This window comes from Ceratosolen solmsi, unplaced genomic scaffold, assembly GCF_000503995.2.
Source record: "Ceratosolen solmsi marchali unplaced genomic scaffold, CerSol_1.0 scaffold56, whole genome shotgun sequence".
Classification (NCBI taxonomy): Eukaryota; Metazoa; Arthropoda; class Insecta; order Hymenoptera; family Agaonidae; genus Ceratosolen; species Ceratosolen solmsi.
This window is the reverse complement of record NW_011948425.1, coordinates 4984010-5004232: the sequence shown is the minus strand read 5'-3', so window position 1 is coordinate 5004232 and position 20223 is coordinate 4984010. Positions and strand designations below refer to the sequence as shown.

At 41.8% G+C, this 20223-nt stretch overlaps 1 protein-coding gene across 1 annotated transcript; it reads left to right on the top strand.

The window, feature by feature from the left end:
• Positions 1–452: 452 nt before the first annotated feature.
• Positions 453–18423, top strand: ewg (DNA-binding protein Ewg). Its single transcript, XM_011500611.1, is given in 10 exon segments — positions 453–1064; positions 8295–8628; positions 10252–10376; positions 12914–13314; positions 13316–13325; positions 14002–14319; positions 15032–15166; positions 15488–15690; positions 17067–17104; positions 17847–18423. Coding segments are annotated over 9 exon segments (1758 nt in total). The 5' UTR covers positions 453–1064; positions 8295–8474; the 3' UTR covers positions 18221–18423.
• The last annotated feature ends 1800 nt before the right edge of the window (positions 18424–20223 follow it).

Sequence of the window (20223 nt, the reverse complement as noted above, 5' to 3'; positions counted from 1 at the left end):
TCATTTTCTCCTCGCGTTTCGCACTACGCAGAGCCGACAATAAATTCACATTACGAAGAGCAATAATTGTGGGGAAAGCCTACCTAAGTCTCCGCCTTCCTAAGACTTATGATTCGCAAACTTTGCTCTAAAATATTAATACTAAAGCCCAGCCGCGCACATGCGAGAGCGAACGGGCGGTCGAGCGCGCGCGCACGCGTACGTGCATCAGCCGTACGCATATCTCTCTTCTGTTAATATTGGCCATATAGGATATTGGCTGGAATATGACTTTGGGGTAAGGAGTGCGCGTCAACGAATTTATTATAAGATTTAGCCGTCCGAGGGTCATCGCGTTGAGTCAAGCTTCATAATGAAATCCAATAAACTAAATGGATGAAAGGAGGAATAATCTGAAGCGGTATTACGTTGGTATTGGCAGGGGCGGAAGGGGGGTTGGGCAAAGCTCGCGGCGATCGAGGTAAGCCGAATGTTTAGCGTAAAGAGCGAGGTTGGCTTCGAACGTGATGAGTCGTGGGGCGAACGATTGGCCTTGGGCCGCAGGGTGCGGCCGACGGGGACTCTCGTCGAGGACGCCAACGAACGTCTCAGTCGCGATTCGAACTCGGAGCGAGGCCGCGGCGCGTCACGTGGTCCCACGCCTCGACCAATGGCCGCCGGCGTCTGGAGGCCGTGGCGCCATCGGCCAGGGAGCCTCGGCTCGACCAATCACCGCCTTCGTAAGGCCACTGTGCAGAGCCGTCGCCGCCGCGTGTTGCGGACCTCTTGATCTCTCCGCCTATAGCATAATACCCTAAAAAGCACTGTATAGGCGACACAGCAGCGGCGGCAGCGACGAGGTATATACGTATATAGCGGAGGGGCAGGAGGAGGCCCTGTCGCGCACAACTACACGGCGTCCGAGCGTTACAAGCCAGTGCAGCGCCTCTCGGCTACATGGCGCTGCGGATTCCCGCGATCGGCCGCTTCGACAGCACCTGCACCGCGAGCAGCAGTACGCGCCAGCAGAGAGGACCGAAGTCCCGAGGAGCAGCCCCGCAGGAGCGACCAGCCAGAGCTGAGCGGTGAGTCTCGTCGCGGCTTCCTGTCCCCGACTCTGTCCGCCCGCGGGGGCGTCTATCTCGCGCTCGTTTCCTCTCTCTTTCTCTCTCTCTCTCTCTCTCTCTCTCTCTCTCACACACACGGACGCGTATTCTCATTTTCGCTCGTCCCTACGTGCTTTCGTTCTTTCGTTCTTTGGCTCGTTCGCTCGTTAGTTCGTTAGTTAGTTAGTTAGTTCGCTCGCTCGCTCGCTCGCTCGCTCTCGCACAAGGCGACTGCGGCTGTGGCGGTGACGATGGACGGCGGTGGCGACGGCGGCGGCTCTTTACGCATAGGCGGGCGCGCGCCCGCGCTCTCGCACCCCGAGACGGAGCTGCGCGCGAGAGCCGAACGTACCGGGACGAACTGAGAGAGAGAGGAGGTAGGTGAGCTCGACGCCCTGGCATCGTCTGCTGGGCCTAATCGCGAGAGCGCAGGCTTCAAGATGGCCGTGCGCGAGGATGCGCCTGGGTCACGCGAGAGCTGCGGCCCTATCGACGGTGAGTCGAAGACTCGAGCGATACCCTCGACGATGATCCCCGGGTCTACGGGCATTCAGCTTGGTTGGGCCTCGGACGCGAGGAACGCGACCCAGGTTCGCCTGCACTGGGCCCTTTCAAATGGCGCGCATTCAAGATGGCTGCGCGCCAAAAGCCAGTTAATAAAGCGCTGCGCGGCCACCGCCGTCTACGTGTTTTGGCACGAGCAGCGGATCATGAGAGGCCGCGGCGCGGTGGGGGACGCAGTCGGAGCTATAAATGGGGCCGTCTTGCATGGGATATCGAACGACGTTACGGGTGGAGCAGCACCACGAGGTGTCTGTCGGACCCACGAGTGGATACCGAGAGAGCCGACGCTGGTGACGACGATGACGGCGATGACGGTTTGATTGGCATAGAATGGAAACGAGGCACGATGACGATGACGATGACGACGACGACGACGACGACGACGACGACGACGACGATAATGACAAATGCGGTGACGGTGGACGACGGAGGATGTTGCGCCACACGGGAATGTCGCATCTGTCATATTCACCTGCATGTGCGCGCGCGGCTTCAGGAGCCACCGCGTGTCGTCTCGCCACCGCGGCCTATTACGAAACTCGCCGGTCGCGCGCTTTCACCCCCGCAACCCCTCCCCTTCCACAACGTCTCCGTAGCTCTGGCTCCGGTGGTGTTCGAACACGCGAGCGCGCGCGCGCGCGCGATCGCACAATGCCGAGGAGTGGGAGCGGTAGACGCGACCGAGACGGTAGGCCGATCGATCGCTATACAAGCGATGGCCAAAGGAGCGTCTAGAGGGAAATCACGTTGTCGAAGAGACCTCGCGCGGCCTCTCGTCTTCGTCGAAAAGTCCAGCTGCTTGGCGGCGGATGACTTGTCGAACGGACGAGGAGAAAGCGCCAAGAGCCAACGCGCGGGAACAAGATGAATAGATAGATAAAGTCGTGGAAAATGTAGTAGATTGTTCGTCGTTCCTCTTTTTATGAAACGAACGAGATTACTGGCCACAGCCAAACACATATTACGCTTAATCGACACCGCCACCACTACCATCACCATCGTGGTCGTCGTCGTCGTCGTCGTCGTCGTCGTCGTCGTCGTCGTCGTCGTCGTCGTCGTCGTCGTCGTCGTCGTCGTCGTCGTCGTCGTCGTCGTCGTCGTCGTCGTCGTCGTCGTCGTCGTCGTCGTCGTCGTCGTCGTCGTCGTCGTCGTCGTCGTCGTCGTCGTCGTCGTCGTCGTCGTCGTCGTCGTCGTCGTCGTCGTCGTCGTCGTCGTCGTCGTCGTCGTCGTCGTCGTCGTCGTCGTCGTCGTCGTCGTCGTCGTCGTCGTCGTCGTCGTCGTCGTCGTCGTCGTCGTCGTCGTCGTCGTCGTCGTCGTCGTCGTCGTCGTCGTCGTCGTCGTCGTCGTCGTCGTCGTCGTCGTCGTCGTCGTCGTCGTCGTCGTCGTCGTCGTCGTCGTCGTCGTCGTCGTCGTCGTCGTCGTCGTCGTCGTCGTCGTCGTCGTCGTCGTCGTCGTCGTCGTCGTCGTCGTCGTCGTCGTCGTCGTCGTCGTCGTCGTCGTCGTCGTCGTCGTCGTCGTCGTCGTCGTCGTCGTCGTCGTCGTCGTCGTCGTCGTCGTCGTCGTCGTCATTGTCATCGTCATCGTCATCGTCATCGTGCCTCGTTTCCATTCTATGCCAATCAATAAATACTAAACTTATAGACGTCGACACTGCCGCCGTTACCCCAGCGTCTCTCTCGGATAAAATAATAAAGTAGAAATGCTCGACTATAGTGTTTCATCGTAAGCGGCTAATGGTTAAATTATAGTCGGTACTCGTAGGTATAAACGGAAGCGCGACGAGCGGCGACAATATTACGAATAGAATGAGAAAGAAAGATCTCGTTGTGCTTGTGTCAGCGCGCGCGCTCGTCTCTGAGTGCTTACGCGCGTGTTTGCGTGCGTATCGTCTGTGTTCACGTTGAACGAGTGAGTAGTCCGTTTGCAGCCCCTCGATGGGTGGCGCGCGATCGATAGCGACTACGGTGTTCCGTCCCCCTCAGTCTCTCGCTCTCTAACTTTCTCTCTCTCTCTCTCTCTCTCTCTCTCTCTCTCTCTCTCTCTCTCTCTGTTGTTCACCCAACTTGGCAGCTCTATGCATAGCATATCTCTCCATGCCTGTGTATACGTGCGTGGCTGCGTGAATGCGTACCAACCCTCGCTCCGTCTCGCTTGAGGCGGCCAGTCGTGGCGTGCGCGCGAGCGGGATGTCGAAGGACGCAATGCGAGCGAGAGGGACATAGTGCCTAGGGCGCGTGTAAGCGCGCGGAGCGTCGCGCGCTCTGTGCTTTTCCGAACGAGCGGCAGGGACGCAAACGCGGCCTCCTCGTCGCTCGGCTTGCAATAATCGCGGAGTGTCGCCCGAGTCCCGGGCGCTCGCGCACACGCACACGCACACATACACACACATGGTGGTGGATCGCGATGGCCATTATCGTTGTTGACGTGCAGCTGCAGCAACGACAGCAACTCCTCGCCGTCATCGTCGCGACGGCGATGCCCCGAAGATTCTACGAGAGCCAACGTCCGCCGCGGTGATCGCCAGTGGCGCATAGAGGTTAGCCTGCCGAGAGTTTAGTGCGTTTACTCGCTCTATGGCGCCTTCTCCTATAACCTCAATCGGGCTTTCCCGGTGACCGCGTGAATACTCGTTTTGCATGCATGCATGGGCGCGTGAGTGAGTGCGTGCGTGCGTGCATGCGTGCGTGCGTGCATTCGTAATACGTGATACACGAGGTGCGCAAAGAGTATCGGAGCACCGGCGGTGGTGACGTAGGTAGTGGCGGCAGTAGTGGCTGCTGTTGCTGTTGCTGCTGCTGCTGCTGCTGCTGCTGCTGCTGCTGTTGCTGTTGCTGTCGTCAGTCAAATTTTCGCGGCGACGTCGTCGTTGTTGCGCGCGCGGCAGACCTCGCCGCCGCGGAGAAGACGCGCCTGTGCACAATGTGGAAGCGCGCGCGCACGCACCGGTGCTCGGGGCGTGGTGGTGAGTGAGCGAGAGAGAAAGAGGGAGAGAGTGAGAATGAGAATGAGAACGAGAACGAGAGGAAAGCACGTACGCTCCGACACTACCCGGAGCTGACAAGCGCGTTCTCTCGCGCACACTTAGACGGTGGGAGCCTCTCAGGACGGCCCACTGAGTGCGTACGCACCAGAGACAGCAGACGCTCGCGTGGCCGTGCAAGGGCTGCCGACCTCCTAGTGTATATATATATACATCTCTCTCTCTCTCTCTCTCTCTCTTTTTAGTGTTTACGCGCGAGTGTCATGCGCTGCTATTGCATCGCGGCATTGCCTTGGCGCCGGAGCACCGAGCAACCACTTATTCCGTAATCTTGTTTTGTTCTCGTGCGCCTCGCCGATGGCCCAGTCGCACCTCTACTTTACCTCCTCTACTCCTCGCGCTCCATCGACATTATAATTCCACATGCGAGATTTTTAAGCCGAAAATCCGCGGTTGCCGTCGCTGTGCATTAGATTTTCGGTCGTTTTCTGGTCGTTCGAACTTACTACCAATATTGCCATAATCATCCACTTTTAATAGAAATAGGCGTGAGAAATTAGGAAGAACGTAAAACGATGATGGGCATAATTACTACTGCAGAGGCAATGTCGGGATTTGTTTAAACAAACGACTATTTCGTTTCTCTTTAATAGCGGAAGTAGCTAGAAAGAGGCAAATGTATTACTGTAGTGACCCGCGGCGTTCTGTGTGTGTATATGAGAGAGAGAGAGAGAGAGAGAGAGAAAGAGAGAGCGATAGATTGACGGGTGTGGGTGAGGGTGAGGGTGAGGGGTGGGATATGAGAACGGAAGCTCAGCGATTTCACGTAGATTATTGATTTTATAAGATGATATTCCGTTATTCTTGATTCGCGATACAACCGATAGGGACCAAAAAGCTCGGATTCGAATTCTCGTTTATGCGAATGTATCGTGTTGTCGTTAGCTTTTATTGATGCTTCCCCCCCCCCCCCCCCCCCCCACCCAACACATAAGCGTATTGGACTCTTTAGAAACAAATACAATTAGGGGAAATAAGCGAGAAATTGGGGGGCGGAGATATTCAAGATTCTGGAAATAGAGAGCGTCTCCATCGCTTTTTTCCATTTTGTTAGGAACAAGCCGAGTGTAGGGACTCGAATGCTCGACGCTTGCCTCTGCTCACCCTTTGCTTATCTTGAGGGTAATATCGAGGGTTGTTTCAAAAGGCCACCCAGTCAGCGATTTCCTTTGCCTTATCTCTTCACCCCACCCCCTATTTCTTCCTTCTCACTGTCCACCCTCTCCAATTTTCTTTCTCTCTCTCTCTCTCTCTCTCTCTCTCTCTCTCTCTCTCTCTCTCTCTTTCGCTTCCACTATCCATCTTCGTTATCCTCCCTTCGGCTTTATACCACCACTGACACTACTGACGGCTCATAACGTGCTATTCCATTAATTAAATCAACGGCAAACGCTCGCCTTCTTGCCGAAATTCATTTACTTCTCGCGCTAAAGCGAGCTATTCATCTTCTGTCGACATTATGCACCGCTAGAAACTACAAATTACCCTTGCGAATTCATTTGCAGCGAAGGGATGGATACACGCGCGAATGCCCTCCTCCACTCACGAAACGACAATTCCATTCATTAACCGTCGAAATGCTGAACATCGGGCGATTCGACGCCGAGTACAGTGACACATACAGCGCCGTTCGCCTAGTCTGCTGCTGTGCGCGCAATTAAAAAAAAAAAAAACAAAAAAAAAATGAAACAAAAAACAAACAAAACAAAAGCTAAGCCAAGTGTGGAGCCGAGCTCGATCGTCTGGCGGTAGCGGCTGGGCTAAAGGGTGTGAGTGAGGGAGGAGCGGGGAAATGCATTTTCAGTTTTATTCGCCTCCCGTGCATGTGAATGTTGTGGCGGACTTTTCCCTACGTACGAGATATTGAGCGCTCGATCCGGGACAGCTGAGCATAAGGGAAATCGTTACGACCGTTGGGGTGAGTGTAGCCTGATGGCGGTAGCAGCAGCAGCGGTGGCGGCGGCGGCGGCGGCGGCGGTGGCGGCGGGGGGTGGTGGAACAGTTTGACGCATGGGGTCCCGTGACCGTCTATATGAGTCAACTGCAGGCGGCGTTTAAAAACACCGGTCTAAGGTTTCCCTTGGAGGGTTATCTTCCTTCAGAAAAATCAATAAATTCGCTTCAATCGTAAAATGCACCTCCTCTTTACGCCCTTCCTCCCGGTCGATTCACCAGATGGCTGCATCGATACTTCCCATCCTCGATGAAGCATTGCATGCATGTGCTTTAGTAGGCCTTTAGTAAACCCTTGGGGTGGGCCCGATTTATTTACGTTTGCGATCTTTCCCTCATAATTACGATCGTTTATTGATCAAACTTAAATGTCGGGCTTGTGTCTTCTAATGGCTGGCCAATGTTTTTCGTAATTGGAATTGCTTATCGATGTTAATAATAGCGAGGATGTTTTTTTGTTTATTTTTTTTTTCTTCGTTCAATTTTCTGGTTTAGTTGGAACTATTGTTGGATTAAATCGTGAATTGTATTTATATTTTAATTACCATAGCTTGTGTGAGCATTGCGTTTTAAACAGCCACTTTAGTGATGCTGTTTTGAAGTTATAAAAACAAGTAATGAGATCGTAAATTTAAATCGGGTCGTTTAGCTAATTAGTTCGAAAAATATAAAGTCCCTCGAAATTCGTTAGATCGATTGTTCTACAAGATGTAATAGGTATTGGAATAGTGATACGGTTAACGTATCAAATAAAGCTAATTAATTATGATATCGTGTTCAATTGTCAAAGCATGAATTTTAAATAAACATTGAAATTCGAAATATAATTTCATCCTAATTAAAGTATTTGAAAAAGAAAAAACAAACCTTTTTTTAGTTCTTTTTTAGTAGTAGAAATTCAGTTTAATTATTTTTGTTATGATGTTTCGTTACGTGATCGACGCGATAATAATCGCTTTTATGTATTCTCAATCGATAGGATAATGATGCGTCGAAGTGCGTAAGCTTTGAACCAGTCGCCTTTTCGTTTCGATCATTATTAACGATCGATGTCGTGTAACAGAAGTGCATAGATTTCTCTATGTTCATGGATTCGTTCATTCATCGACTATTCGTTACGCGCAATGTCACACGGAAACTCCTACTTCGCGCTTCAAATGTCTTACTACGTATGCAATTACGATAATACCAATTTGAAATATATCAGGAAGTTGGATATTTTATTTTCGATATAAAGTAATCAATTAGACAGAGACAGTGAGAGAGAGAGAGAGAGAGAGAAAATCAATAATATACCAAAGCGAAATATTGTACTTTTCATTTTAGCGAGGGATTATTTAGTTAATAAAAATCACTAATTTTATAAACAAGCAATGGTTACTCGGATTAGCGCTTAAATTTAATGAACGCGAACGATAGAATGCAAAGGGTTAACGTTTAAATCGGTAAGGGAATAACATTCGGTCTAAATGTTGACGAACCATGCGCCCGGAAATTAATTCCAACTACCAATGACGGTGCTTAAACAATAGTTATCAATAAAAGAAAGACATTAGGGCCTAGAAATTTAGGTTGCACTGCTGCGAGCTCGACAACTCGCGACAAAACACCACATCTCTAACGAGCCCCTCGTCTCGCCTTCTCTCCTCCAGCTCAAGGTGATGTAAAAAGTAACACCGGGACGACGCCGAGTGAGAGTATTATCGCAGCAGCCCACGACCGACCCGAAGCTGTCTACGACGGAAGCGGAGGCCGGTGAACCTCTCCCCGTCAAAGAGGAGAGCCATCCCGGTTCGGAATTCGAAGAAGTCATATCCCCCTACGAGGAGACGATGACGTCGCTGACGAACGCGGAGTCCGACCGGACGGATCGGATCACCGACGACGACGACGACGAGCCGTCGAGTGGGTCGGAGACATACGAGGAGGGCGACCTCCTCGCCTCGGCCATGGATGATGACGTGACGGCCCAACTCGCCGCTGCAGGTTGGCAAATCAAACACGTTAATGGTGATTTCCATTTTTTTGCTTTTTCGAACCCCCCGGCACTCTCTACTTTTTTTCTACTTCAAGATTTTTCGTTTTTTTAACGATCGGCGAGCCGCACTTGAAGCTCAATTGTATTGCATTAAAGAAATGCACACACCCACCTACACGCGCTCGCATACATTGCATTTACAAGTGACTATATGCATATATGCGCACACGTGTGTTTATATGTGTATTATATGTATATATATATATATATATATATATATATATATACAAGTTTATGCATGCGTGCGTATATACGTGAGCAAGTGCGCGTATGTGCACGTATGCGCGCGGTGTGTTCGTGTTTGTATGTATACCATGCATAACATTCGCTCTTTATTACGATTCGATCATCTTGTTGTGCCAAGACCGTGAGCTCGAAAAGTAGGTCGCAGCTTGCAATATCTATGCAATATGTACATGGACATGCTCGATCTTCACACTCTGGTGAAATTGGAAATTACTAAAACATATTTTTTATGTCTTATTATAACTTATTGTTACACGTTCTATTATTTCACGCCCGCCCGCCCCTGTCCCCTTTTCTTTTACTTTTTGTTTGCAGCGTTTTAATATTTAGTTTTACGTTTAAGCAAGTAATGCAATCTCCTTTCTCCTTTCAAATACCATAAAACTGGATCTATTAATACTAATATAGTACTTTAAACAAATTCTTATGTATTTTATTTAACGTACGAAATAATAACTACAAGCAAGTATTTAGGCGTAACGAGGACTTTCAATGTGATATAAAATCACACGAGAGTTCTATAATCTGTTGATTGATAATACTTCGGAAGAAAAGAAATGCTTTATTATTTTGCAAATATATAGTTTCATATCCGCTTTATAAATGCTTCTCACGCTCGGATATATCGTCACTTTCATTAAGCCGTTAAAAACTTTTAATTGAAGATATATCGTCTAATAAGTCGGCATTTTTTCTGAATTACAATTGATTTCAAAATATCAGCCCGATGATGATAAAATGTAGAATGCGCCATTGATAAAATATCGGATATTCAAGTTTTATTGTATTTGAACTATTTAATGGTATGGTGTACCTGGCTCTGCTTTTATTCCAATACCTCATTGTTGTAATTGCTTACTATTAATTAATTCCAACTCTTATTTTCTCATATTCCAAGATGCTATTTTTAAACATTATCAACTAACCCCATACAATTAAACTTAAACTATCTTTTTAGAAGTAGCGTAATCTAACAGGGTGCTATTATTAGAGCATTTGGAGGCGATTTCGAATCATTGCAAAATAATCATTTCAAAATGTATAATTGTTATAATTGCAATGTTTCATTCTATACTAAAAGTCTCTCGATTCCTTGCACGTGGCTGGACAAAATATTTTTCATCTATAATGCTTGCTACTAACTTACTTCGATATTACATATTCTGTGTTTTATTGTTTCTAAAAAAAAAAAAAAAAAAATTGAAAAAAAAAAAAAAAAAGATTAAAAAAATTTTTGTTTAAAAAAAAAAAACTGTGTAGTTGAATTTGCATGCAATTAATGTTGGAAGACGATATTTTTCTTCTTCAAAACTCTATTTGCGTAGGACCTGTTGGTGTTGCCGCAGCTGCAGCCATTGTTTCGGCGAAGAAACGGAAACGACCACACAGTTTTGAAACAAATCCTAGTATTCGTAAACGACAACAAAACAGGCTATTAAGGAAGTTAAGAGTAAGAATCTTCATTTCATTTTGTTATCGTTAATAATATTTGTGCTGAGAAGGAGTACGTTAAATTTCATATCGCAACTATATGTTTTGGAGTTTTATTCAAACAAAAAATTCCATACATTACGTGATCGGTATATCACATGCATTTAAAAGGATTGTGACGTCAATGCGCTTTAATTTCTTCGTTTCAAACATATTCAAAAATATAATTGCTCGCTTATATTTATACATCAAGGAAATAGGGAAAAATGTTAGATAAATAAAATATATTTCATTATAAAATCTAATGACCCCAAGAGCAATGATCTTCTAAATAGATTGTTTTTTTTTTTATTTTTTTTTTTTTTTTATTTTTTTATTTAATGTTCGTTTCGTCAAAAGTAAATGTATTATCGAGACATTAAAATATAATAGGCAAATGCCAAATTAATAAATACATTCATATACTCAATAATTTTCAAGCATTAGAAAAGAATGATAATGCACTTGTTACAAAACTAACTAGATAAGATTCATTCAAGCATACATAGGGGAATAAATATCACACATAAATACCGTACGCATGCACGCACGCAGTTTATACTAGAAGAAGAAAAAAAAGCAGTTTTTAAACATTTTAATTTCTTAGTCTACGGATGAATCATAAATTCCTAATCACACCAAGCCTATTATATGTATTTTAATCAAATTTTTGATAATGTATTGTGCGCTATTATCTTCCTATTACCTTCATATCATTGTCGATAAATGCACGTGATTGATAAAAATTAAGGTTAGACTCATTTGTTGAGTTGCAGAAAAACATAAAACTTAATTTTTTTCCTTTTAATATACATAACGTTTTCGATAGCTTATAATTTATACGATTATCATAACAATTTTTTTGAATTGAAAATGCCTATCGTTTAAGGAACTCGGTTTCTATCTAAAATTGATTTAACAATTATGTATTATTTCATAATGTCTTCTTTTTATTACAATAAACTTAAATATATACCCTTCTTATATTAATATAATATCATGTATTCGTAGTCAAAATAGAATTTGTGCTTGACATATACTTTGGAAAGATTTTAATTTGTATCTTGTACAAATCCTGTATCTTAAACATAATTGTAATGGTTAAAAAAGAAAAAAAAAAAAAAAAGATTTCGCCACTCGCTTAATCAATCGTGCCACCAAAAATGTTAAAAGAAAAATATGATTGTTCATCAACCAAAAAGAGATAGACATTAAATTGCACGTTTCACCAAGCGTTTAAGTTTTTAGAATTTGTATTAGAGTTTTTAAAATTCATTGCATATTTGATTACAAGGTGCAATTATTTACTCGATTTAAAAATGATTTTTCTACTTAGTTAAAGTTTTATGTACGAGTACTTTACTTAATTATATATGCTTATGTTACTCTAAGCAGCACAAAAAAATTAATTATAAATATTAATAAACAATGTAGTTAAATGTAATTCACTTCAAGTATATTCTATTTAGCAAATTACAGCATAATTATAATTAAAAGCTCATTATAATCTCATCAAATCCGGTAATATATTAAAATAGATATAACGTAACCCCATGAGAATGGACGAAAATGCATAATTGAAAATATCAGCTACGAAAGAGTTGCTCTAACTTAAAATTGGCGTTCATATTCGAAATTTTGAAGAAGCAAAAAAAACTTCAATAACAAAACAAGTACGTATACGCGTGCGCGTATGTGTGTGTGTGTGTGTGTGTGCGTTAAACTAGTTAGTACAGTTAGCAGTTATGTAACTTTAATTTTATACGATAATACAAATGTAAATGCGTACTATTAAATAAAAAGCACAATATACATTTATTCTTATCACAATGTAAAAATTCACTAAATTAATACTGATTCGATCATTATACTAGGATTATAGTTAAAAATATACGTGAAATTCCATGCAAAAAAAAAAAAAGAAGCGGGCATATAACAGGAGTAAAGTCATGATATACGTCTTACTTAATTGTCTTTATCACCACAGATTATGTATGATATTTTTCCCTCTTTTTTTTTTTTTTTTTTTTTTTGCACAGATCTTTTGACAGCCAAACTTGTGTCCGTTCAAACGATATCTTGCTAGCTGTAATGCTATAGACGTGCATGTGACGATTAACAACAGGCACTGCACCGTCGTTCAAAGTGCCAAGGATTCGTCCTTAAAAAAAAAAAAAAAGCCTTTTAAAATAGTTTTTATTTTTAAAGAAACATTTGGGATGCGTGTTATTTTTAGCCAGTAGAAATGGTGGGAAGCATGCCATGACGATTCGGTCGATAAATGTCTGAATAAAGCGAGAGGTCAGGCACGGGGCCCTCGAAAATTTGAATTTTATCAACCGAGCAGAATGAAAAATAAGTACCTTTCTCAGCTACGTAATACGTAAGAATTGATGAAACGAGAGGGAGGCTAAAAGAAAAAAGAACAAAAACAAAAGCGAACCCCATCCCACCGCGGCACAGCGCCACGTGCAAGTGAGCCTCGAAAAAAATCGTCCCTCTCCATTGTTTTTCCAGCAAACGATAGACGAGTTCGCAACGCGAGTTGGCCAACAGGCGGTCGTGTTGGTCGCGACGCCGGGCAAACCAAATAGTAGTTATAAAGTCTTCGGCGCCAAGCCACTCGAGGACGTCGTGAAGAACCTCAAGGCCGCGATAATGGAGGAGCTGGAGAACGCGCTGGCTCAGCAGGCACCACCCCCGGTCCAGGACGACCCCTCCCTCTACGAATTGCCACCACTCATCATCGACGGCATACCTACGCCCGTCGAGAAGATGACCCAAGCGCAGCTGCGTGCTTTCATACCTCTGATGCTGAAGTACTCGACGGGCCGGGGTAAGCCGGGTTGGGGTAGAGAGAGCACGAGGCCACCCTGGTGGCCGAAGGAGCTGCCCTGGGCCAATGTGCGCATGGAAGAAGGTACGTAAGGTATAGTTTTGCTCTGTCTGTTTTTTATTCATCCGAACAAGGTGTTTACATGAAAGCTGGCCTTTTATTTACTGGTTACTAACGGGCACTGGTTGGTTAAACTATTAAAGTTGCCGCGGAGTTAAATGCCCATCAAGTCGCGGGAGTCGTTGTTGCTTGACATGTCGCTAGACCGATGGAAAGCCGATTAGTTTGATAATTGTCGTTCTCACGACAGGGTCCCAGATTATTTATGTTTTATTTTATTCTGCACCTTCGACTCCTCGCCTGTCTCACTCAAACATTCGCCAAACCTATAGATCTATCTGCTCTTTACTCCTCGTCCTCCCGCCGCCACCGCCGCCGCCGCCGATTAAACCTAACCTTACCGTAATTTTGTCGCGTGAAGTAGCCGTTTGATAAAAGGGATAAAATTGATGGGAGCTGCGTCGCGTCTTATCCGAGACTTCGCGCTTGCTTCCTCCCGGTCGAACGAGCGAGCTTAACATCGCCAAGTCGACTTTCGTCAGCCAATACTTGGCCAACTAATGAACGACTTAAGCTCGTGCTTATCAATCGGTAACGACAAATCCATAATAGTTACAAGGGATTTCATGTAAGGACCTGATAACCATAATCACTCGATGGAACGACCATGCTAACTAATCTCTTTTCCGTAAAACCTTTTCAAATTAAGCAGATCTCATGGACGCACGCCCTGCGTCAAATCGTCATCAACTGCTACAAGTTTCACGGCAGGGAAGATCTGCTGCCGGCGTTCAGCGAGGAGGACGACAAGTCCAACATACTCATACAGCAGCCTTCGGCCCACTCGTCGACGCAGCAGTCCGGCAGCCAGAGCAGCCAGTCCCAACAGACGGTGGGGGTCGTTCGCATCAGCGGCACTGGTTCATCTAAGGGAAACTCCTCGCCAACGCAAATCATAGCCGCGTCGCCCACCGCTCTCGCCACTGCCACTCAGGTGTCAGTGGACGGAGCTGAACGAGGCACATGGGCAAGTCGATCGATCGAGACCCTATTCTGCGGTTATATACGATGCTTGTCGACGATCCCTTATGGATCTCATCGGTTTTTAATTTTTTTCATTTTACGCGCACGTCGCTCTTGTTGTTTTCCTCTTACGCAGAAATTACTCGACTTGACCATGTTTTATCCATCATAGGCAATTGTTAACCAATTTATATGATCGGTTATATGATCGGCTAATTTGGATAACGCGCTGTCAATTTCTGTTCACGAGTTACATTTGTATTTATTTGTTTTCCTTGGCGTCTGGTGTTTTGTTTCCCTTATTTGCGTTTAATTATCATTTTGAGTTGCGCCCGCGCGAACCCGCAAGCGCGCGCGCGCATCCTCCCCACCCTACACTAGCGCACACGATACACGCACCTATACACACGCACGCGCGCACACACACACGCACACACACACACGATTCACGCACGCACACATATTTTATAACGATTATTCGATTATTTTATTATTATTATTGTTGTTGTTGTTATTGTTGTTGTTGTACTTTATATATATATATATATATATATATGTATGTATGTATGTATTTATTTATTTATTTATTTATTTATTTATTTATTTATTTGTTGTTATTTTTGCTTTCTCGAGCATTGAACCATGCACACTAGATACATGCGATTGATCAGCCTTATTGCGCAATAATGACATTGTTCTTTTATATTCTTATGTAGATGACACAATATCCAACGGTATTGCAAACGATAACAAATGCTGATGGAACAGTTTCCCTAATTCAAGTAGATCCTAGTAATCCAATTATTACGTTACCGGATGGAACTACTGCCCAAGTGCAAGGAGTTGCTACCGTAAGTTCAAATTTCATTCCAAGTTAAATAATCGCGTGGTTAATCGGATACAATTTCGTATGATAAAAATATGATATGTTCCTCTTTTAAAGCTGAATACGAGTCGAGATATTATCGCGCTATCTACATTATAGATAATGAAGTTAGTTAATATAAATATTCCATTTCGTTTATTTTATTAATTTTTGTTGTTGTTATTGTTGCTATTGTTGTAGTCGAGGAATAATTGTGAGCGATTGATTGGGGCGTTAGCGGAGATGGAACGTAGAGGCCAATAAATGTTGATGATTCATTTGCTTTAATGCGCTCCGCTTATTTCAGATTCATACAAGTCAAGGAGAGGTACAAACTCTTGCTGAAGTAAGCGGCGCAGACGGAGCCAGTGTCGCGGTGGATTTAAACAGTGTTACCGAAGCTACTTTGGGCCAAGATGGCCAAATTATCCTCACCGGTGAAGACGGACATGGTAAAACTGTTTTCTATAGGCTCTGCACCGTCGCCGGTCAGGAACTACTCGAGCAGTGAATTGCGCTTATACATTAGACCCTCAGGACACTTGTTTATTTTGCATGTTGTATGCGTCACCAGCTTCGAAGTGACAAAATCCACTTATAGTTCCGTAATTTTTATTCTACCAAGTAGAGTTTTAATTAGTCGAAAGAATTTTTCTTTTCTTTTCTAATTTTGGAACGTGTACATAACGAAATTAATTTTGGCGAGAAAAGGTAATTTTGTGAGAACTGAAGTCAGATTCCATATTATTTTCGGTTTTTATCAACAATTTAAGAATCCATGGAGAGTCACTGACACAACACGAGCTGTGAATATCACTCGCGTAACTGCAATTAAAGCATGGCTATTGCCAATACTTTTAAATAGTTGTTTTTTTTTCCTTGTAAATGTCATCAGATTTCACTGCTGAGAACCGAGCATTTATTTATATGTATATGTATGTACATACTGCTTAGTTAAGAATGTATTGTAATCAACGTTTACATATTATAATGCGCGCATAGTACAAATGGTGAGCCGGTTGGTCGATTGACTTGTGTGTGTAATTTCAATTTCTTACAATATTAATCGCAGTCTTTGATGCAAAGATATTAGTCATATCATGGATTCTTAAACCTTACTCCATTGACCAAGTAAATAAAGATTGCGAATCATAATAATTACAGACGAAAAACACAATTCCTTGTTTTATGATTTATTTCCACCATTATGATTATCATCTAGTTTTAATTAAACGCAAAATAAATTTTCTGTAAATAGAGTGATTATTTGTTTTATTATCGCGTTTCGTATTTTTACCGTGATAAATTAAGTATTTTTTAGTTTTAAATCTGTATCAGTTGAGTATTGATTGTAAAGTGATTGTTAGTAAATTTGATTCTTATGTAGGTGTGTTTTGTGCTTCATTTTTTACTTTTATTTAAAAAAACAAAACAATACAAAACAAAAACAAAATCAAAAAAAGAAAAAAGATGAAATCGAGGTGTGCAAGAAGAAATCACGTTAATATATTTTTGCTGTTAAAGTATATTGAATTAAACAACATTAAACAAACTAGTAAGTATATACGTTTTTCTTAATCGCACCCTCGTAATAATGGACAAATAATTATTTTATTTAAGTTGCCATTTTTCTTATTTACGTTTGATTTAAGTTTAATCACTTACTTTGTGTTAATGCAAACATTTTGTTTTGCATGTAATAATAATAATATATTTCTCCTTTTATTTCATAATTTTTAGTTTTTCTATTTATTCATTTTTTGTTATATATATATATATCTTTAATATTAAATTTTTTATTTGATAGTTGTAATTTTAATATTGTGTACGTACGATTGTTACATTATTTTTTTATTCATTTATTAAGATAATGTTTATATTGTTAGCCTGGTGAAAATGACCATGTGCAAAAAGAGCATAGCAAGTATCTAAGTAAAAATACTTTAAAATCTTTTTTTTTTCTTTTTTTTTGAAAATTAATCTTGCAAATAGGATGAATGCAATATTATATAAAATTATTCAGTAACCTATTGTTTTTTGTATAAAAAAAATATATATATATATATATATTTATGTGTGTGTGTGTGTGTGTATGGGTGCATAATAACTATGACGAAATTAGTTATCTTTAAGAAAAATAAAGTCATTAATTTTGTTAGTTGAAAAACGTGACTTTTTTTCTACGTTTAATGCCAAGGAACCGATGTTGTTTTTTTTTTCTTTAATCATTTGTAATGCTCTTTTCTAATATTCATTTGTTAATTATTATTAGATCGATTAAATTTCCATTAAACGGCAACTATATGAATTATTACAAAAATAACAATAAAATTGAACGCATATTATTTGATAGCCATTAAAAAATGGTTTTACATAAATAATAGTTTTTTTAATGACAATAGATAAATTATTCCGAGTAAACAATTTTTTAATCGTCATATATAATTATGTTTTTGTTTTTCTTTGTGACGTTTTTGCAATGAAAGCCTAACAGTCGTATTATTTTCACCAGGAACTTGATGTTCATCCTGTAAACTAACTCCACTTGGCTCAAATATCTCTATGTGCTGTAATCTAGAAATCTATTTAGCTTGTTGCGTGAAAGTAGAGAAAATATCACTGTAAACTGGCTGTAAAAGAGAATAGCATAGCAGAAGTGTGCTAAGGACGCACAGGACGACCGGTGATTTGGCATGTTACAGGGTATCCGGTCTCTGTATCGGGCGTCATAACCGTGCCGGTGCCGGCCAGTATGTACCAAACAATGGTGGCCAATATCCAGAGCGATGGTACCATGCAGGTGATGACGCCGATGGTGCAAGTGCCGAAAGTCGAGCCGGGTAACGGCGAGGCGAGCATCGAGGCGGTGACGATTCAGGGTCACCCGACAATGACGATGATCAACGCCGCGGGTGAGCACCAGGTCCTCCAGGTCATATCGCTTAAAGACGCGAACGTTCTGACGAAGGCCATGCAAGGCGACGTTGTGAAGGACGAGGACAGCCAGCAGCAGCCCCAGGCTGAATCCAGTCCCGAGTAAAATCCCCGACAATTGCAGGGACTGCGTGACTCTTCGATAATATTGTATAATGTATATGAGAAACTTTTGCTGCGCAAGAGATGGACTTGCTCGGTACTCGTCACAATACGAATTGTTACTTCGCAGTGCATTTGAACGCTGAGACAAGATCACAAATTGAGATAATGTTGAGATCCGCGGTTAAAATATCAATTACGATAATTTTACCGCTTTAAAAGGACAACATATTATAGATAGGTCGAAGAACTGTAGAGATTCCTTTATCCCTAAAAAATTTATCGAAATTTCGCATTTATTTCCAAAGACACTCTTTAATTCTCCTCCGATAAAGTCAAAAAAAAAAAAAAAAAAATAAAAAAAAAGCAACTGTAAATTATGATCGCGATCGCCAATTTGATTAATTTTTTTCTTATTAACACGGGCATATGATTATTTCATGGTGGCTTGTTCTGTCATACCATTAATGCATAAAGCACATTCGAGTGATTACGACTGCTTTAAGAAGTATAAATAGAAAATTGATCGTTCATTAAATGAACAGAATTGTCTGTTTTTTTGAAAACGAGATATTCACGCGTAAAGTGGGTCAATTGGAAATTAGTACTATTCAAAAATTATGTTAATTACTAAAAGTGTACATACGTATGATAAAAACAAAACTTTACCCATGCAGATGTTTCTTGAATTAAAAATTTTACAATGTTGCATTGCGGAAAACGATTGATCAATTTTTTTTTTTTTTTTTTTTTTTTTTTTGACAAAAAAGGAAAAAGATAGAAAGAAAGATTACATTTCTTTCCTTAACTTTTCAATAAATATTAATATTTATTATTAACAGTGAATGAATAATTTTAATAATGTAAGGTAAATTAATAATTTAAATAATCTAGTCGAGGGCGCAATTTAGCTAAATTTAAATATAAAAATTTGATTTTAAATATCTAAATGGACTGTTTGTATTTTATTGCCTCTTAATGTCAAATCTATGTTAATATTGTTACGGCACTGATTTGACAGAGCGAGAAGTGAAGTAAGGATGAAAGTTGGTTCAATGTAGTATAATTTTATCTCGAGTTTCAATTTATTAATCTTTAAGTATAATGTATGACGGAGAGGGGTAAATAGTTTTAGTTCAAATCGACTTTTCGGGAGAGAAATGTAATGGACATAATGTAGGCAGGCATACGAGGCGAAAGAATTGGTATTTCCAATTCATGAAATCGTACGATTAACTAGTTATATAATAATAATTTTGTCAAGCAGAATTGGGTTATTTATAATAGTTAATAGAATTATATAATTGATACAGCAACAGACTTACGATTCATGTTGTAGCAGTGTTAGGAAAATGTCGTAAAATTTTCTGAGAGGTACAAATAGACATTAAGAATTTGAAATCTAAGGATCCAAAATTTCAATGCACATCATCGTATTTAGCGCGAATCGTAGTCTATTAAGTTTCTGTAAAATATTTCTTAATCTTCATTTTTAGGCAGATCTACGTTAATTTTCAAACATAATCATTATGTAAATTTTTAATTAAAAGCTCGATTGTGTTTTTATCTGCATGTATACTTACGTGTGAAATTATTGTTTTCATATAAAGTCTTACAAACTTGGTTAAGAAAATTAAATTTAAGTTCTATACTTTTTATGTTGCAATGGAATTTCTTAGTCATTTTTACTGAAGAATTTTGTAATTTAGGTAAAATAATATAAATATAGTAAGGTGGATTGTGCAATCCTAAATAATTTCGATTTTTGCAATCTAGTCCTATTTATTCAATTATATACAAAAAAACACACACACATATATATATATATATATATATATTTATATATGCGTGCGCATGTATTTTTTTATGGACTAGATATAGAAATTAAAGAACATTAGTGCATTTATAAAAATAAAATGTAAATCAGTTGTATTTTATATGTCTTTTAATTTTAACGATTGCCTGATTAATGTTTATCGATTGTATATGAAACATCTGTAAGTTTAA